Below are 20,986 nucleotides of genomic sequence, written 5' to 3' on the forward strand. Positions count from 1 at the left end.
AGGGGAGGTGGAATTGCCATACATTCCTCCAACCTTTATGAAGCATTAGTGCCTAGAGGGAAAGCCCTGAATCCACTGAGCAAGGACTCAAATATTATGATCTCTACCCTGTCCCACCAGTACACACACACTCCAGACGAATCCAAGTTTCATTTGAACAAGCCCAGTAGATGCCAGAGAAAACACAGAAGAAACCGAGGCTGCTACAGGGGAAAGAGGTATAGAGCACAAAAATCCATCCAAAGCTTTGTTTTACTACTAGGAGGACAATTTTCATTTTACTTGGCAAATTAAACCTGGTAACATGCATTTTCCTAACCATTTTGTGGGTATCAATGTTATTTCAAATGACACTGCAGTACTGACCTGAAGTGTTAATGTATCTTAAATAGTACTGGTTTTAGCAGATAAACCTCAAGATGATTCTTAAACGCTTTGTCACAGAGTAGACTATAGCTTACTAAAGTTTTCTCCATGGCACTTAAAGAATGGGCTTTTACACAATCTATCTCACTACGTACAACATTTTAAAGAAAAAACACATTTAAGATCACATTCAAAACACTGTTTTCTAAAATATCATGGTATTTTAAAAAGACTAACAATTTATTCAATGTAAATATAACTTACAAGGTTATGGGGTTGCAAACACACATCCAGCCTGCTGTTTCCAGTTTTCTGCAAGTTAATTTACTTAAAATATTTTCAAATATAGAATAGTGTCAACTAAGATCCAACCTCCAAGGTTACAGAAGTGCTATTTTTTCACATCTAATTGAAATTACACTTCCCAGTTTTACTACATTTCTTTTCGATTTAAAATAAAACACCCCTGCAAACCATTACTGTAGCAGCAGTTAGCAACAAGAATGGGTAACAACTGTCAGTGTGCAAACACAAGTTATGCCCTTTCTTACTTTAAATTTTTAGTCAAATATGTAAATAAATACAAGAGCTAGCACAAACTATGCCACAATAAGAAAATACATTATATGCTGCAATTTGGAATGAAACATCATGCAGTACTGGCTGCATGATTTGGAATATGTAATTAACTGCTTAGAAGTGATGCTAAACATTTAAAACTTTGCTTTGTGTAGATCACTCTTTTATTTACCACTAGAAATTTGTTTTGTAATTAATTTTATACTGCTATATTAAAATCCTAAATGCAAAAATGACTCAAGTCATTTAGTGAAAGAAGATACCATAGGCACCATAATACAGATATCCATATCTTTTTTCCTTTCTGAACAAAATCTGGTGATGAACCAGCATTAACAGGATGAAAATTAAAAGGCACAGTCAGGCAAAAAAAATAATCAACATAGTTTGCATGATGCTATATTTTAAAAAAATAATTTATGCTCTGAGTAACAGATTGGATCAGAAACAAGTATCCTAGCAGATTCCAATCTGAGTTAAAGTAAATTTTGTAAAAGGTGTGCAATTCACAAGATGGAACTATTTTTTAGTATTGAATTTTGTTTTGTTTTAAGGTCAGTATAAGGCTTATAACCAAGTGCTTGTTAAGAGGACTGACTACTCAACAGATCTTTTCTTCTGAGTGCATAGAAATACAATGAGCAATGAAGATGTTTTCCTTGCAAGAGGACATATTCTTCTATTTGTGCAAATCTTGATCAAGTACTTGAGCGTCTTTCAGGTCTCGGAACACATTTCATAATTGCAGCTCTCCACAGGGCAGGGGCAAGTAAAAGGCTTAGAGTAGTCACACTCAGAATAAGAAGATAGACCTGCAAAAGGCAAGTAAAAGCCATTATTCCACTTGGTTACATGGTAGTAAAAAGAAGTATCTAGAAGTCTGAGGAGATTAGACTCTTGTAGATCATGTTTTCAAGAGGCTTCACCTGTCTTCCTAAACAACTTTGCATACTGCTACAAAAGCAAACAAGTGCATGCTCAAATCATCTAATTACCTGTTTACCTGGTGTGAAGATACAATTGCAAAAATATCATTATGATGCTAAGGAAAAAACAGTTGTTTTTATGTGAAGTGATCAATTTTGACAGTATTTGTAAAAAAAAAAAAAAAAATTGACCTTTGATTTATTTTATTTAAAATACAGAATAAAAATCCCCAAAGAAACGTATCAAACCAAAAAGACCCCCACCCAAGCAAACAAATAAAATAAAAATCCACCACCATTCTAACTATTCTGGTTTAATAAGATAAAGGCGAAGTTCACTGCTAGTTCACTTATCAACAAAAAACAGCAACCAAAAATCCCTTTAAGTAATACTGTACATCTTCTGGGGAAAAAAAGATCCTAACTACAAAGTCTGAATAAGTCCTAGAAAAGAGCGGCAGGAAGTAGTTTTGAGGTCTCAAGCAAAAGAACGAGTTCAGGACATTTTAGAGGTATACAAACTTATACAGCAGATAATCATGTGAGAGCAAAAAAACTGAAAGCCTAAAAGCCTCCAAGCTCAGTGGGTGGGCCCCTGAACTGGTTCTGTGATCACATATCTTGAAATTCTATGCAAACATGCAATATTTGTAGCTCTTAATTATATGAAGAAGTGAACATGAAAGTGAATCACCTTTACCTACAAGTGAACAGCACTGTGTAAGTTTTTCACATGTGCTTTATTTGGAATTGGTTCCAACACTATGCAGTCCATTTGCTCAAATAATGAAAACCCTGGAGCACCAGGAGAGCATTTTTTATGAGCAGAAGCACAGAGGATAAAGCAGCTAGTACAAGAAAGTGAGGTCAGTTGTTTTATCTCTAGAACCATAATTTCCTTAATTTCTTAAATCAGAATTCATCTTCCAAAAAAAAAAAAAAAAAGTTACATTCTCACAGGTTCAGTATAAAACTAAGTTTAAAGGCTTCTTTCCAGGGGGACTTTTTTAATGACTACCAATAACATTGGTTGTTTCTTCTGTGGAGGATTTAAAATGAAGAAGCTTTACAGGTTAAAGTGAATCCAAGTTTATTTGCTTGTTTAAATGTTAAGGCAATTTTCACAATATCTGCTCTCTAATTCTTATTTACTGGTATTTCCTTCCTTGAATCCTATATTCTTTCTGTCTTGTGCACTCCTATACCTCTATCAAGAGCTGTATCAAGATTTTAAAAGCAAGGGCTTCTCAGTCTTTGTGACTTGGGTGCTATCTGCAACTCACTGTTCACATAATTAAGTTGTAAGTGAGAGAAGTTAAGACAAAGCATTTACAACTAAGCTATTGAAAATATTAAAGTACAATATGAAACAAGTAAAAACCAGCAATAAGAACCATGTCAGGGACATACAAGCATCCATTTGTATGGGTTGATTCTACTCTTTTACAGTTGAGAGGTGCTACAAAATTGGAGTGTATTGGTATTTCAGATACTGGGATTTTGTATTACAGAGTAAGTTATTCAGGTGCAAAAATTGAAATTAACAACCACTGAACAGCTTACCTCCCGAGATATGATCCCTGCTCTGCGTGCTCTACTTCCCAGAACAAAAGAGAATTCACTGACTTGTGCCAGTCCTGCTGAGACAATCCACTTGATATATTGGCTAGTCTTTGGAAGAATCAAAGAAAGGACAAGCACTGCCAAGACAAACTTTAAAAACAGTGTTTTTTTGAGTTATTGTGGGTTTGTTTTGTTTGTTTAAACAAATAAGTGAAATAAATAAAATAGTACTATCTCTGTAAGATATACGGCATAAAATAGAATAATTTTGGACATAACATAAAATAATGGACTTCCAAGTGTGTCTTCTGTATTAATGTCATGTATGAATGTACATTGCACTGTAAAAAGTAGCATCTTCTGTACTACAATAAAACACTTGATAACTGTCACAAATCCCAAGCTGGATGCTTTGCCATGTGCAAACGACTTTTAACATTAAATAATTTTCTTTTTAAACACCTGAAGAATATTGTATAAAACTGTATTCTAATCAGTAAGATTCCTCCAAATACATATTTACAGTTATATTCTCTGTTTTAGCAAATGTTCAGTTCTTGCATAGAATTTTCTTTAGGGGATGCAGCACAAAGATTACTTAGATTATTGAAGATTAAAATATTTTTTTGAAATGTGAAAGAAAATACCTTCATTATGACGACAGACAACGTAAGGAATAGCAAGACTGTGAGTTCATATATTACAAATGTGGGAAAAACATGAAGTCCTAGAAGCAAAGAAAACAATATTGCACAGTTTGAGACCAATATCTTACTATGGTAATTTTCTGGGTTAATAATATATTTAATTGCAAGAGAGTATTCTCAAAACCAATCAAACAAAAAGTCTTAACTTACCTACCAAACACTTGATCACTAAAGCCCTAACTACCTACTTGATCACAAAAGCATTTCCTGCAATATCCAACCCTTTTTTCCTTTGGGGAGGTTTAGCACAGGCAGTATTCCCAACTGAATTAAGCTGCATATGACTGATAGACAAGTACTTTAATTTCTAAATCCTTTTGTCTTCCACACCAGACAACAATACAAAATCTGAACTGAAACACACATCTAATGAAAGTTATAAAAATCCTGCAAGAAAATAATTCCATTGTTATGCATAGTCATTGTAATATTTTGGTGGTCATTTAACTTTTTTTTTAAGGATATGGTAATGGGCTATCACAGTGCAAGGAACATGAAACTCAGTATTTGCACAGACTATAGCTACAACAGAAGTCCAAACTGTTTTCATTCTATGACCCTCACTTCCAAACAGTGAAAGTCACCTGAACTTGAAAAGTCACTTAGACTACAATCAGGTAAGTCCATAAATCCCTGAGCATGGTCTAACAATTAAGGAATTATAGGAAAACCCACTGCTATGAGCTGATAGTGTTTATTTTGTTGGAGTGGATTGTCTTTGTGGTTTTTTGCAATATTTGGTCATTTTAACTTGGTAATTATAAAAAAAAGAAAGGTAACAAGAGCCTCAAAGAACTCAGAAATATAAAACTAAATCCTGCAAATATTAAACATAATAAAAATAAATATTTGTTGGAGAAGTCCTAGAGTCCCTGAGGAATAATCTTACAACTAAGTCCATTTTTATTTTCTGAAGTATAAGGAATGTGCGCAGGCGAACATAACTGTATAGCTTCAGAAGCTTGTTCCTTTTTCATAAAAGCTTCTAAAAAGTGAAATCAACATAGTGATGATGTTCCCAACAAATTCATAATAGCTGGCATTTCTCCAACCCAGTTATTTCTGATGAAGGAGAAGAATTTAGCTTTCTAAAGCATAAAGCATGTAAATCAATGCTGTAGATAACTTCCTATTTTAATGTGTGACAAGGTTCCACCAATCTTCCCTCCCTGTAGTGCTGCAGATCCAGATGAGCTGTAGAGAACCAAGACTTGTCATCTCTTCCAGACTTACAGTAACTTCACAGGGTTTTGTCTGTATGCACATTCAATTGCTGATGGAAACCTCCTTCAATTACATCAGAGATCTTTACACAAGTGCCACCCATACAGCATGCACACACCCTGTTTTATTTCTTAATTTCCTTCCAACTACTGAAGCACAAATGCAAAAGACTATCAAAATAAGAGGAGAGACAGCAGAATAAGAGATGAAAACCACACCAAAAAAAGAAAACCACATATATGCACAAATGCATGTGCAAGGGCAAGTAGCTTCTCTGTTTCCACTGTGTATCACGTGCACAGTGCTCCTTCACCTTGAGGCCGACCTCAGAAAATACATGAAAAGCAATTAGAGAAATACAGCCCACAGCAATGGCATGATTGATAAGAGGGACAATTCTACCAGATCTAGAACTGAAGGTTTCCAAGGGAGGTTATAAATAAAGCCTAGTGCTGTCATCACTACTGGTGGCACTACGTGCTTCAGTTCTGGAGCACACAGGCAGTCTGAAGTCCATTTGAACAGCTGCCCAGTGTGGAGATTATAGCCATATTCCAAAGAGCCAAAGCACAAACTACAGCAGATTTCTACAACAATCCTTTGGAGGAGAGTGTCTGCAAGGTGAAAACAGGCCTAAACCTGTCACACAGACTATTCTGAGCAGACAAATCAACATCCCAGAAACCAGATATTTTTTGAAGGAAATAAATCCCATCATAAGGTATTTTTATAGTCAGCACAGACCTTTGCCCCATTCCCAGATGAAAATCCAGGATAAGGCCAGAAGTGCTATCAGACTCCTATACAAGCACATGACGCCTTCCTGACAACACAAACACCATCAGAAAGATTAATTTCATAGGCAGAAGGTGCATGAATGTGGCCAATTATTGCAATGGCTTTGATCAGACTTTGACTAAGGTCAGGAGTAATTCTGAAATCATTCTCTAACATGAAAGAAACATTCCAAATAACTCAAAAACTTCAGCAGTGTCATTGGCACCTGTCACATTGGCCCTAAGTTAACAGCTAGGATAACAGGTACACTTTTACAGAGCTGACCACAAGCTACCAGACTTCAGCTCTAAGCAGTGCTCACAAAGAGCTGGAACAGAGGGCTTGGGATGCAGCACTGTCAAGCCAAAAAGCACAGCTCACTCATAGAAGTTGGTATATATTCTATGGACAATTACAGGCAAGACTTTACACAATCTTTTTAAAAGTATTTTTTCTTAACAAGTAAACTCCCTCTTTCCTCGATTAGACGGATTCTACCAATCTACTGGATAGCTTCTGAACAGCATCTGAAGATCCAAACACCTTGACAACATCATGGTTAGATCAAACATAAAAAAAAAAGCAATCCTGGAGATCTTTGATGGCAAACAGGAGTACAAAAATCAGAATTCTGTGGGTCAAACTGGAGCCAGTAGAATTAATTCTGACACATCCTCAAGACAGGATGTAACTCAGAAAAATCAAGTTAGCTATGCATTGAGATACTGTGTCCACTAAGAGTCTTAATGAACCTAGGATCATAGCCAGCAAATGCAATAAATGCTACAGCCCTGGCTAGATCATTAAGCAGCAGAGGGGAAAGCCAATCTTCTTAATCTTTCTGAAAAGGGGAAAGCCCTTTTGACTCTATTGTCAGTTCTGAGAGCATGAAGCCTCCAAATTTCATTGTGGTCCATGCAGAAAAACAAAGCACTAGAGCTGGATGGATAAGGAGATGGCAATGCATGCCACTTAACTGCTTCCAACTGGGATCTACCTTTGATTTTCTCAGATTCAACAGAAATGTTAAAAGGCTTCTTGGATAATCCTTGTTTCTTCTGGTCAGTGGTGGTGCTGGCAGTGTCAGCATCATCCATCTTCTCAAGAAAAAGACTGAGCTGTTAAAGGGTTTTCAGCCTCTTGCATTCAAGGTCTAACACTGATCACAGGAGTTATCCAGAAGGGAAATATGGAACCTGGCAGGTGGATACATCTGTACAGCCATTGAGAACACACAACTTGTCAATCAGTGGAAGTAACTTGTTACCTCACCAGTGGCAGAGGGGGTCCTGATGCCCAGTTTCAAACTCTATACTCCACATGCAGACAAAAAAAAAACATAATGGAGCTTTTTTAAAACAGCCAAACCGTCTGTACAAAGATGTCTTCCATCTTTCCAATAAGTAATCAAAACAAAATCAAATGATGTATGGGTGAAGATCTGTGTACTAGGCACATGACCAGAAATGAGAAAGAAAGTGCCCAAAATGTGGCTCTAAGGGATTGGTCAAGGTGTTCTCTAACCTCAGCAGGTGGCATAAAGAACGCCAGGAACCCTGAAGAACACCCAGAGGCCTAAATGAGCGTACAGATAGAGAGTAACTCAAAGTGCAGCTGTTAATGCCTAACTGCAAAGGTGCACTATTCCCACAAATGCACCCAAGCGCAAATTTGAAAGCAGAACCACTGCACAGGTCAAGGTAAGGGCAGGTCCACTGCTATGGATATTATATGAACAAATACTATTCAGCTCAGCTTTTAGGCACCAGAAGGATTTCTGCAGTAAGAACAGAAAAGCAGGTATTTAAGACAAGCAAAATAGGAATGAACTTTTCCAAATTACATACTTACAGTATGAACTTCTCAATTAAGATAATTTTTTTCCATTTGTGCCTTTATTCTAAAGGGACCAGAAATGATACCACTGCAGTGGTGTTCCTCAGGATCTCAAGTGTTTCTGCTCTCTATAAGGTGCTTGCTGCATATAGTAACAAACAAACCTCCTCTTTAGGGAGGGGGGGGGGAGAATCTTTCCCTGTGGCTTTTACATAATTTCACACAGTAAATCTCTATTTATTTATATATACATACAATTTGCATGTGTATATATGTAAGTAGAGAGCAAGTAAGCAGTCTTCAAAAAGAAATCTAGTAAGAAGAAAAAGAAAATAATACTTTTTTTTCTACTTGGGTTTTCTTTGCAAGATAGAGCAAGTAAGCAGTCTTCAAAAAGAAATCTAGTAAGAAGAAAAAGAAAATAATACTTTTTTTTCTACTTGGGTTTTCTTTGCAAGATCACATAGCTCCTTTTAAGACCTACCTCCTTGCCACCCCACTGAATTTCCTGTTAAGCACAAAATTTAAAAGTAACTGAAGGGGGGGGGGGGGTAATTTTTATTTGGGGAGGAAGGGGATTTTGTTTGAGGGTGGAGGTTTTTTAGGGTTTTGACTCTTATTTTTTGTTAGTTTTGGAGGGGTTTTCGTTGTTGCTTGGTTGGGGTTTTTTTAACAAGCAAGCATTATCCATTTTGTCAGATGTCTACAACATGGTTCTTCTGATTTTTTAGGTAATTTTCTTCTGGGGCAGGAATAATACCCATTTTCTGTAAAATCACATAAATTTGTTAGGCAATTTTCTCCCCTTCTTGCAATTATAATGGCAACATTTGTTAAGATTTTTTAATTCTGTAGCAGAACGACTAAAATAATTTCCTTAGAGTACAATGTAGGCTGTATGGAGTGCTGCTAGCATGTCAACTGAGGTCTTGCTATTTTTTTTTACTCTAGTAAAGTCTTATGTCTAGTTTTAATTTATGCAGCCACAAGAGTGTAGGACAGTATTTTTGTTCAATCCCTTGTAAAATCAACTTTGGGCTTATAATCACTTGTCATGCATTATATTCCTGATAACACTATCCATTCCATCACCATCCTTACTGAAACACATAAACAACTTATATCTGTGAGCATTTAGCAATTACTCATCCAAGCTTGTCAGTTATATGGGCCCAAGTTTCATCAGAGCTCACCACTTTCCTCCCATTATTAAAAAATAAGTTGTTCAAATAAACATATTTATTACTAAGTAATCTGACTCATCACCAGATGCTATTAGCATGGGCTGGATTGAAAAAAAAAAATAAAATTAGAACTGGCAAACGTAGCTATTTCATTTCTGACAGCTACCAGTTTTAGTTTCTGTTATGAAACAATGAGCATCAAACAGGCATACAAGGAAAAACATTAAAACTATGCTGATGATGGCACTTTACTGTTATCTGAATATATACTGAGATAAAAAGAACAATAAAAAACTTAAAATCACAACAGAAGAAAAACCAAGAGTAGTATTGAAAAAATCCAAGCCCAAACCCTAAGACTTTCTGAGTCAACATGGATTGAAGGAGGTTGGGTTGGTGCACCAGGAGGTTGGGTTGGTGCACCAGGCCACATCCAAACCCTGTCTTAGACACTGCAATGTCACCAATGTCTCTCCTGTACAATCCACAGGGAGAGGGAAGTGCTTTCACAGGGCCTGTCTCCTCACCCACTGTAGCCCAGCACCTCAGTAACGTGTTCCAGTTTCCTTTAGACAAAGGGTTCTGGGGCACGCACAGACAGCTGGAGAATGCAGCAGTTCAAAAGGAAGTTACTGATTTACTGTAAGTATTCTGAGTTAACTCCTTTTGGATATCAGGCAGAATGAGTTACTCCCTCATCTTATACCTCAGTGCTACACTTCAGTTGGCATTCAAGTAGTGTCTGAGATACATATTTCAATTATTTTCCCCTGCATTGTGAACACACAGATCACACCCTCCCAACTAAATTTCTAAAGAAACAAGGTATAGAAAATTATGATGCCATTCTGCTTCTATAGAAAAACCAAATCACAAAAATCTGAAATCTACTCTATCAATTGACTCAAAATAGTAATACAATTTTAGTATAACTTACAAATACAGCTGCTGGGAAGACAAAAGAACATTCAAAAAACCCCCTATGAATCAACAACCAAACTAAGGCCTCTTATCTTAAAATATTTAGCTACATGTTTTAAATAGGATGATTTCAGAATTAACGTTGAAAAACTGAGACTAAACCAAGTCTTGGGAGTGCAACACCAAAAGGGCTTCTGAAACTGAAAGTTACATTTAAAAGCAGTAGCAAAGGCAAACCAGTGTTGTGGTTAAGAAACAGCACAGTATTTTAACAAAATAAAATCTATCTCCTCCCCTCACATTACAGACACCATTTTTTTCCCTCATACATATTGTAAGCAATGTTTTTATAAATTATATATATTTTACATAGCATAGATTAAACATTATTTCATATTACATATAAATATCAGGTATTTTAAAGTAAGATTTCTTGAAAGTTACCTATAGATGCAAAGAAAATGATGGCAAGAAAGTCACGTATTGGTTCAATACAGCACATAATCTCCTCAGTAACCATATGACCCTGAGAAGAGATCAGAGCTCCGGCTAAGAAGCATCCCAGCTCCATTGAAACATCCAACAGCTCTGTGATCTGTTAAGGAATAACAGAGAATCTACTGCTGAGTGACTTTATATACCATTTCACAGTGAAACTATGAAACTTTACATTATACCAAATGCAGGAAATTACTATGCCTTTATGCAAGTGCAACAACAAACAGAATTCAGTGTATGTATTTTCAATGTTCTGCAGTATTGTACTTAAACAGAAGACTCACGAATCTAGTTTATCCCTTTATGCGACCTCCTTTCCCACAAAAACAAAAATAAATTTCTTAATCTACATTGCAATGCTTTGAATGACCCTTCAGGACAGAATCTGATTTCAGAAGTCACAGAGAAACTATGATTGCTTTGGAGTCAGGATTACATAATAGATTGAGGCTGTGAAATAAAGCAGTAAGAACAAGGTATTTTCCAGCTGTCAAACAAGAGGGAAAAAATGAAAATCTAAGCTAATATTTGGGAGAAGAGTCTCAATCTAGCAGAAGTCCCTGGTATAAATTATGTTTTATTATTGTAAATTTAGTTCAAATGTGCCTATGTGCTTTCCCGAATAGGGATTCATTTCAGTGTGTAAAGTAAACTGCTGAAATGAAGCACAATGACTGCTTGAATGAATTCAAACTGCTTCATGCTTTTTAAAAATCTTAATGCAGTACTAGAAGAAGAGATGAAACACATGTAAAGAGACTAAACAAAACAAAGCAACTGCTTAAGGTGATGCTTGGAACACTAAAAAAGAAACTGAACTGTATTTCTAATATATGGTATGGTATAAAGAATGTTTTAAAATTATTTCAAAATTACGCAGCTGCAGATGATCACCTCGTTAAGAAAGAACAATGTTATGAATATTAATAGAACATTTAAAACCAACAACTTGTTTTTATTCTAATTTAGATTAAACAAGAATACACTATAGTACATTTATGGACACCATTCATCATATCTTGAATGGTGTTTTACTGTAAGATATCAAACAAAAATTCAGGCAATGTGAAACTAATGGAGGAGTGCAAAAGACACAATAAACAAATCTCTACACTAAGCATAAGATGCCACCTAAAAATAACCCCAAGACCTTTGTATATTGAAGTCATAATGTCAGAATGCTCATCACATAACTGCATTTGTTATAAAACTGTAATTTATTGCAAGACAAGGTAAAAAATTGGTTCTGTCAACTAACATAACTCGATACTGATCATGCAGAGCAAAAAATGTAATGTTATTCTCATTTTAAAACAAAAGGAATTTCAGTGCTTTTTACTGCAATTCAAAATTGTAAGAGGGAAGAAGACAATATATATACAAAGGACTTTAAAATCACCAAGAGATGAATTAAATTAAGGAAACAGTTATCAGTAGGAAACAGTTAAGTTCTTCTCAATCATACATTTGTTGTTTTAGAAATCACAACCTCTTGTGGATGATTAAGATCCAATATAGCCTATTCAAATAAAGCTGGAATTATTTTTACTATTCAGCTATAATCTTCCCACACTTAAGTGCCATCAGCTGCAACACAGCTCCACATTAAAACTTTTATAGCTAATGCTTTAAACATTCCCTTGGAATATTAAGGATTAATCCTTGGACAGGATTAGGTTACCATAAAGGAAGAGATGCAGCATATCTTGTATCAGAATTGCATGATACTGCACTGTTGTGACAATCACTCTTCAAGCAAGGAGCAATTTGAGTGTGAAAGAAACATGTTTGTTCAGAAAGCATCAGACATAACTGGAGCAAATTGCATGTCTAACTGGAAATTTGGTCCCTCAGCATAAAAACTGAATTACATTCCTTCAGTTTATGGCAAGCCAAGTAGGAGCTCAGGGGCTGGTAAAAAATAGGCAAGTTTTACTATTTCTTGTCTAGTCTCTGGGTACTACATAACTTCAGCTCTACAAAATCCATAGGTCACTCTTCATACAGAAAAGTGTGAAGTGTATCAGAGAGCAAGAAAAGAATCAAAAACTACATCATGTTATTAACACTCTCTCCCCTCCTCCAATTTGTTCTTCAGATTTACAGAATCAGCTAGGTTGGAAAAAACCTTTGAGATCATAGAGTCCAACCTTTTATATGCAGCTTTATTCAGAAATTCCTTTTACAATTCCCATCTTAGTTGCAGGTTGTCCCATAGTATTACCTACAAATAGACACTTCCTCAGCTAGAACAGTAGCATCAAGATTTATTATATATAATGTATGGGCACATGTGCACACATATACTGGAGAGGACTTGTTTTACTGTCAGGAAGGAAGCAGAGTTTTTTTACATAAGCAAAACCTGGAAAGTATTGAGCATTTAGTATTCCCTCTCTGCTTGCATTACTTCTAATGTTCAGCCCTTACCAAACAGGGATTTTGCTATTACTAACCCCTGGGCTTTGCACTGTCCTCTTCTCAACTCAGGTTACAGAAAGCTTTTTCAGTCAAAATTACATGAAAAATTTTGTCAATCTGCATGTTTTTTCTCAGCACAACTTAATTTTCAGTTGTATTCAGGGGTCCCATTTTACTCCAATTCAGAAAGGATTGCTTTGCTTTCACTAGAATATTGGATTTTTATATTCAAATGTTCTACCACATCAATAAATAAAGAAATAAATATTAATGCTATAACATGTTCTGGGTGAATCTTAACCATCTGTTCAGGAGGTGTTTTTGCTTATATTCTCTAATGATGTCTATCTTATGGCTACTCTTTAATCATCACAGAACTTAATGAATATGGTAAGCCAGTAAAATTAAATACAATTTTGGTGGAAATAAAGGTATTAGAATTTCAGGCTTTAGTAACTTAGATCTTCTCAAGAGTAAAGAGTTGAATTTTAAACTTGCATTTCAAGAAAGTGAAGTTGTAATGCAAATGGAAAGAATTTTAAGTGAACCTTGTAAAAACTCTATCTCAAATGTATTCTATGAAATGATTAACTAAAATATTTGAGATTACAGTTCTTCCTTAATCTTCATTTAATTGATAGGAAAGAGTTCATAATCAGGTTATAAGCCATTGAGAAGTACTTCTGGCAAGCAAAGAAGGCTATTCTAATTCTAGTAATGCTATCAATAAGACACTGCAGAAAAGCCTCATACATTTGCATACGTAAAGCACTGTAAAAACATCACTGTATTTTCAGTATATAAAGCAAACTGACAATTTGCCTCCACTTCCTGCCACCATCCCAGGTCAACTATCAGACAGTGAAACTAGAAGCCACTTTTTCTCCATGTGTATGCACAGTCCTATAAATGTAACTGCTGTCCTTGTCAGGTCAGGTTTTGTACTTTTCCATTGCCCTTAAAATATTACACAATTGCAGTTTTTAAAGAATGATATGACTATTGTTGTCCCTGCAGGTTTCCAATACAGCACTTGATTATCAGTGTTTAAAACAATTTTCCTTGTAATGTTTCCGTTCATACAGAACATGAAAAAGCAACACTACACCAGTGAATGCTCAGGCTGACATATTCTTCAGCTCATCCTGGTAAATATCTTGACTTAAAACTACCAATTTGGCCATTGATCCTGAATGGTCATGTTTAAAACCATGTTAGATTGGTTCCTTATGTCACAATTCTCTTATTGCTCCTCTACAGATTCAAAAACGTTTTGAGAATTACACCAGTACAGAAAATTCTGTGTTTGCAGATTAGTTATATGACCTCCTTCAATATTTAGGCTTGGCTTTCCAAGGAGAAAGTTCTTTGCAGAATCCATGACAGACCAATTGTTTTCCTACCTGGCACCCAAAAAACCTTAATTTAACCTTTCCAAAGATATGCAACATTTTGTTTTAGTTTAGATTGCTATCACTCATCCTATGTTTGTATTTCTGACAAACTACAGCATCTATACCAATTAAGATCAGTATTCCAAAAGATTTGTTTGTTCACCTATTCAACTCCACAAGCAAACACTTTTTTAATTCTTTTGTGTGTGTGTTCAAACTATAACTTGTACCATTACTACAATGAATTTAAAAGTGTCAGTGAATATCAAGCATCTCAACTGGTTCACTGAAGTTACACACAGTGTCATTCATGCCATTCCCTCTGATAAATTATTCATCAACTTTAAAAGGGAAGAATTTTGAAAACTCTGAAGAAGCCTTCAGAGTCTGCATTATAAATCCAACAAACTCAAACATATTCTCCCCAACCCCCATGTACACAATACAAGTACACACATGTATTGTGTAAAGTCACATAGACAAACTCCTTGTGTATTTGAAATGCAATGTGGGTACAAGAAGCTCAATTCTATGTAGGCCATAGTCTTAATTAAAGTAAAATTGCTTCTAAATAACATTTCACACATATTTCACACAATTTCAGTGGTTTCTTTGCTGTTTTTTATTAGTTGTTCTACAAGGGTAATGTTCACTTGTTAGAAAGTAAAAAAGTGAGACCAGTTTTGTTTCTTATCTTATTAGAGGACACATTTGAAATATGAATAGCTGTTTAGAGCAATGGCATTTTTAACTTACACAGTAGAAGTCACTAACTAAAGCTATATTCTCACTAACTAACTTCTTCTTAACCTTCTTCCTGAAGGAGGTCAGCTTTTCCTGTTGGACTGTAGTAACTAAGCAAACACACCTCGAAAACAGGCACAGGAACTTTACGGCTTAATTATTCTCAGGGGATGTAACAATCTGCACATTGAGGATAATGGAGTGTTAAACCCACAACATTATCAAGCAACTGTCACATTCTGCTCTCCAGCAGTATAGTTTTTCAGAAGGCTGAAATATGAGATAGAAACAAAAACAGAGAATTCAAGGGAAAATGAACCACACCCAATAGGGTTAATCAAAATCTATAAACCTTAAGGCATTTCTCTACTTTCTTCATCCCAAAATGTGTCTCCCACAAAAATAAAATTATTTTATAACAAAAACCATTAGAGAATTTGCTACTGAGAAGAAACTTGCGAACAAATGTCATTATCAGTATCTCAAAACCCACCCTGAATGATTTTCAAATGCATGAAGTAGCTCACAATTAAAACTCAGATCATGATTCCTAAACTGGCTGTATTAACAGCTAACAGCAGAATTTCAGCTGACTCACAAATTGCATCTCTTCTCACTCATCTGTGCTATAATGCAGGAATCATCTGCACATTTGGGGGTTGTTTTAAAACTATTTCAAACCAAATAATTACAGAGGCATGTGTATATGCAATACCATTAAGTGTGATGGCTTTTGTGATACTGATGAAGTAAACTATCACATGTATTAAAATGTTTTATCAATTTAAAAGATTACCGTTAACATAAGGAAGGTGAATGCAGTTATTCCTAGAATGAGGATTTCTTTATTCCCTTTGCTTTCTGTGTGCAACTTGCGGTAATACGGTCCTATGAGATAAGTCTTTATAACAAGACATAGAAGAAAAACAGCAGCCAGAGAAAACAGAATTTGGCCAATCAGTATCAGTATTCTCAGAATTTCCTTGAAAATGCTGGAAGAGAAGAACAAACAAAAAGTTTCTTTCAAGTGCTCTCATACTTGCCAACCAGTTCTCCATAAATGAAAATACCTAATTCCTTAAATGCTCAAAGCTGAATAGCTACAGGAAGGTATTTAGATACATTAGTAAACAAGATTAAGATTAAATCTGCAGAGTGCCCAGAAACCTCTTTTACAGTCTAGAATTTACTTCCATGTTGACTCAGAAAGATTTGCATTGACTATCTCCAAGGTAAGCCATTAGGCACAATAATACTATTGCTTAGTCTTTGACAAAAACATGCCCTGTGGGAATAAAGTAAGTGAAGAAATTAACTTTTTTTTTACAGTAACAAGCTTCTCACTAAAAATTTTAATTACCACACAGGACTAAATCAGCAATAGCAAAGAGATTATTTTCATACAACTACTCCTGTATGACTACTACAGGTTTCTACTTCACAACAAGTAGGAATGGTAAAGGAAATCTCACTGAACGGCCTCCCTATTTTCCATGCAACTGACATTAACTGCAGTGCTTCCACATTCATACTAGCAATCTGCATACTAATTGCAAGGGTAGGGGGAAGATCCATACAACGATTTTTCTTACCTGGAATATGTGCTCACTCCTGCTTGAATAAGTGTAGGCATGACAGCTATAAATAAACCAAGCTGCACGTCCTGCATAACCAACATGCCAAGCAGTACGCTGCTGTAGTCAATATCCCCTGTACACCAGCAAAGTGGTTATGGAAACAGTCATCAGAAGCTAAGAATGCTTGCAAATGCTCAGAAATCTAGAAAAGGCTTAATCAAATGCAAACCCAAAATAGCTCTTAATGGGCTGAAGGTCATTCAAAGTAGTCTAGGGATATTTTTTCCCTCACTAGTAGGTAAATTAAAACGTTTCTGTAAGACATATTAAAAGCCAAACAAAATATTCATATGCAACTTCTGTTACACAATAAAAACATAGACTTTGCTTAGCAGTTAAGCACTAGTTGCATTTAGTGAAATGAAATTTAGTTACTAGAGCATTTAGTGAAATCCCTCTACTGAGAGTATACAGGCTTTATTCTGAAGACACACATACGAGCCAGTATATGTAAAATATACACCTTGAATCTGGCATTATAATGAATATTCCAGAGGGTGAGGAGTATTTTGACACGATTTGTATGAAGGAGATTTAAGTGGAAGAAAGCACAATGTCAAAACTTTCAAAAGGAAAAATTTAGAAGTGCTTGAGAAGCTAGAAATATGGCCCTTGAAGGTCCTTATATGAAGAGCTGTTAGCTATGAAAAACCATCTGAACTGGTTTTTGTTTCCTGAAGAAGGATGTGAATTTTTTTAATTAGCCTTTCTGCCCTGATGACAGGTAGCAGTGGGCTAATCTGGTAACCTCTTAAAACGTTCAAGGATTCCAGACACTCAGTAAAGTCAGTTCTCAATGGAGAGCACTGGTTGTACTACACTGTTTTTGCCCAAAGAGGACTGGCTACGTACAAATCTAGTACACTTCCTAGGAAGAATACACGCAACACTGGCCAGTGTTAAACATGGATGACTGTTCGTAACCAGGCTTAAGAGTGGGTTTTCTTTTGGGTTTTTAACTAGCTTCTCTTATGATATTACAAAGCCTACTTCTTTTAAATTTTATTAGATACTACAGCAGTCCATATTTAAAGCCACATTTACCTTCTTTATCTCCTCGGACACTACCTGCAAGAAATCTGGACACCAGTGGTGTGCTCGACAAAGACAAACAAGTGGAAATGAAGACGCTCTGTGTTGGTCTAATTTGGAGCAAGTGCCCCCACAGTAAACCAAAGGCAATCATCAGAACTGTCATGTAGCAGGGTCCTTGCAAAGAGATTTTCCATACCTTGGGAAGAAAACAAGTTCCTATGACACTTTTCTCACTGCTTTTTTCACTGTAAATAAGGAATTAAGTGATGTGGGGCTGTAGTACTGGGCAGCAGGGAAACAGACTAATGCACTGTCACAGGGTATCAGCCAGAACACCCAACCAAATATTCTACCCCAAAATACTCCGTGCCAGAAACCAGGTGAATTTCCCAAAGCTCAAGGACAAATTAAGGGCCAAATGGTCCAGTATGGATTGAAATACATTAAAATTATCAAATGAAAGACCAGTTATTTGATGTAATTATAAGATGAGGAAAAAATGGGTGCGGCAAAGGCAGTCACCAATACCAATAACCTCCTCCAAACTAGTGCACAAACAATTCTGAAGATGCAATTTACCTACTACAGTTTAGGAACCCTTGAATTGCTGATTTTTATCTTGGACTTTAGATAGACTAGAAATAGCACATTAAGCTAAATGGTCATAAACTGTAACATATTTCAATTAAAGCTCTTCTAGTATCATAAACTCACAACCATTAGTTTAGGAACAGATTGCAGTGCAATTCTTTACATACATACAGTCTTTATATATTTGTAGCCATACTTTCCACTATTAAAATTCTAGCTGGTTTAAAACTTTTTAAATTAAGACCAAAAGAAACCTGTAGTTTTTGCTGAATTCTGATGGCCACATCATTTCATATTCCTGATTGTGTTAACATACTTGCTTTATTATTTTATTAGCCAGTAGCGTATGTATTATCAATTCAGTATGCAGTACTTGAAGTTTCTGATTTTTTGATAACAGGAATGGCAAACATCACTGACTCCGTAACAGCAACTGCACATTACTGCATGTTAAAATAAAGCAGAGATGGACTGTCAAACTGTGAGAGATTTTTCTAGTAATCAAAGTGTTTTACTAAAATAGGGAGCAAATGTAGGGGTTTTTGAGACACTGAATAAATAATGCATTCTGGTCTTTAGAAAGTGCAGAAACAAATGCCACATTTGTCTTCTCAAAATGTACAAAGCTACACCAGTGTATTGTAGGAAGCGTGTAAAAATCTAAAATATAACTGAAATCTGCAGTTCCAAGAATTGGCAATTAAATCCCTTAACACACAGATATTATAAAAAAATACCTTTCTTAATCTTTCAGGAGAAAATTCCAGACCAACTAGAAAGAGAGTGAAGAATACACCAAACTCTCCTAATGTCTCCACCTGTACAATAGACTTACAGGGGAAAAAAAAAAAAAAATCAATCAGTGCACAGCAGTCGATTTACAATACAAAATTTTAAGTACAATACAAAACAAATTGATTCTCATTATGCTTCCACAGGTAGTTCACTTGCTGCTCATATGATATCACAAGTTCCCAGAGCACCTTTGGAGTGCAATTATTTTCCCATCACCTGACTGATAGTAGGTGATAATGGGGAGGGAGAGCGCTGGTGACCCAATGCTCACATGTGCATTGATCTTGGTAAGTGTTCAGCAATTACATCTGATCCAGGGTAGATTGGCTGGCAACTGCAGATTGAGATGGAGACTGAACTCTCAGTGGGAACCTGCAACGTGTGTCAGTGAGCTACCAACCTTTGGGATAACCCAGGGCACAAAGGTGAAGAAGGCAGAGAGCCTTGTCTATGGTCAGACTGGGAAGTTTCCTTAACATTAAGCTTACTTGCTGGTTGAAAAAAGCACCACGTTATGTTTATGCATGTACTATTTAATCTCCAAGGCTTGCATTCCAGAAGCTACTTCTTGCCAGTCATTTTATTGGTCTATTGGTATAAGTTTTCTGCTAGACTGATTGCTGCTCTGTTCTCCATCCTACAGGCTCCATGCATCCATCTCTCAGACCAGCACAATGACCAGCCTTTGTACTACAGAGAGTACAGATCCAACAGCAAGAAAAGTGGCTGTCTTCCTCACCACAACAGGAAAATGGGGACACTTCTGGCTGGCAACTGGTGTACCCTCAGTGTTCAGATCTGGGGCCAGCTCTGTTCAATAGATACATACATGTATCAATGATCAGAATGGAGGAGGTGAACACTCCACTCCCAAGTTTGCTGGTGATAGCAGACTGGGAGGTGGTGCTGTTGACTCTTTTGAGGGACAAGATGCCTTGCAGAGGGATATAGATACACTGGAGCATTAGGCAATGATTAATGGGAGGAAATTATTTAACAATTCAAAATGCTGGATTCTCATCTCCCTAGAATGGGGTAATGTCAGGTGTAAGTAGGGATTAGGAAAGCAGCCCTGCAGAAAGGGATCTGGGATTGCTGGTGGACAGCAGGCTCAATGTGAGACACCAGAGGGCAAACCTCATCCTGGGGTGCATCAAACAGAGCATCACCAGTCACTTAAAATTATCTTGCTGTATTCAGTGTTGCACAGCCTCAGGCCTCACTGGGAGCACTGTGTGCAGTTCTGGGCCCCACCAAGGAAGGAGGATGTGAAGGTCCTTGAATGCATCCATAAGAGGACAAAGCTGGTAGGAAGGCTGGAAGGAATGTCCCGTGAGGGATAGCTAAGGACTCTGGGTTTGCCCAGCTTGGAGAGAAGAAGAACGAGGGGCAACCTCACCATTCTCTACAGCTTCCTGAGGAGGGAAAGTGGAGAGGGAGGTGCTGAGCTCTTCTCATGGATATGCACTGACAGAATGAGTGGGAATGGTTCAAAGCTGCCCCAGGAGAGGCTCAGACTGGACATCAGGAAGCATTTCTTTACTGAGAGGGTGGTCAAATCCTGGAACAGACTTCCTTAAGAGCCGATTGATGCCCCAAGCTTGCCAGGATTTCAGAGGCATTTGGACAACACCCTTAACAATATGCTTTACTTTTCCATCAGCCCCGAAGTGTTCAGGCAGTTGACTGGAATAGTCTATTCTATTTTAAAACCCTAGTATTTCTTTTCTGTGTATTTACAGGTCAGTGTAGAAGAAAACAAGGCTTATCATCAATTACAGTAGTGGG

The 20,986-nt window shown here is 36.5% G+C and overlaps 1 protein-coding gene across 6 annotated transcripts in view; it reads right to left on the reverse strand.

Moving 5' to 3' along the window:
• Window positions 1–585: 585 nt before the first annotated feature.
• Window positions 586–20,986, reverse strand: part of TMCO3 (transmembrane and coiled-coil domains 3) — a 32,497-nt gene continuing 12,096 nt past the window's right edge. Inside the window, exons 6-13 of one of the 6 annotated variants that reach the window (XM_062487955.1) lie at window positions 19,141–19,233; window positions 17,822–18,008; window positions 16,733–16,850; window positions 15,937–16,132; window positions 10,528–10,678; window positions 4,082–4,161; window positions 3,435–3,584; window positions 586–1,757 (exon numbers count right to left, since the gene is read on the reverse strand). In XM_062487955.1, the coding sequence (XP_062343939.1) occupies window positions 1,644–1,757; window positions 3,435–3,584; window positions 4,082–4,161; window positions 10,528–10,678; window positions 15,937–16,132; window positions 16,733–16,850; window positions 17,822–18,008; window positions 19,141–19,233 (1,089 nt within the window). In that variant the 3' untranslated portion in view covers window positions 586–1,643. Of the gene's footprint in view, window positions 1,758–3,434; window positions 3,585–4,081; window positions 4,162–10,527; window positions 10,679–15,264; window positions 16,133–16,732; window positions 16,851–17,821; window positions 18,009–19,140; window positions 19,234–20,986 lie in introns of those variants that run through there. The other 5 variants (XR_009932983.1, XM_062487956.1, XR_009932984.1 and 2 more) reach the window with 5 other exon arrangements.

Source organism: Cinclus cinclus, chromosome 2 (genome assembly GCF_963662255.1).
Source record: "Cinclus cinclus chromosome 2, bCinCin1.1, whole genome shotgun sequence".
Taxonomy (NCBI): Eukaryota; Metazoa; Chordata; class Aves; order Passeriformes; family Cinclidae; genus Cinclus; species Cinclus cinclus.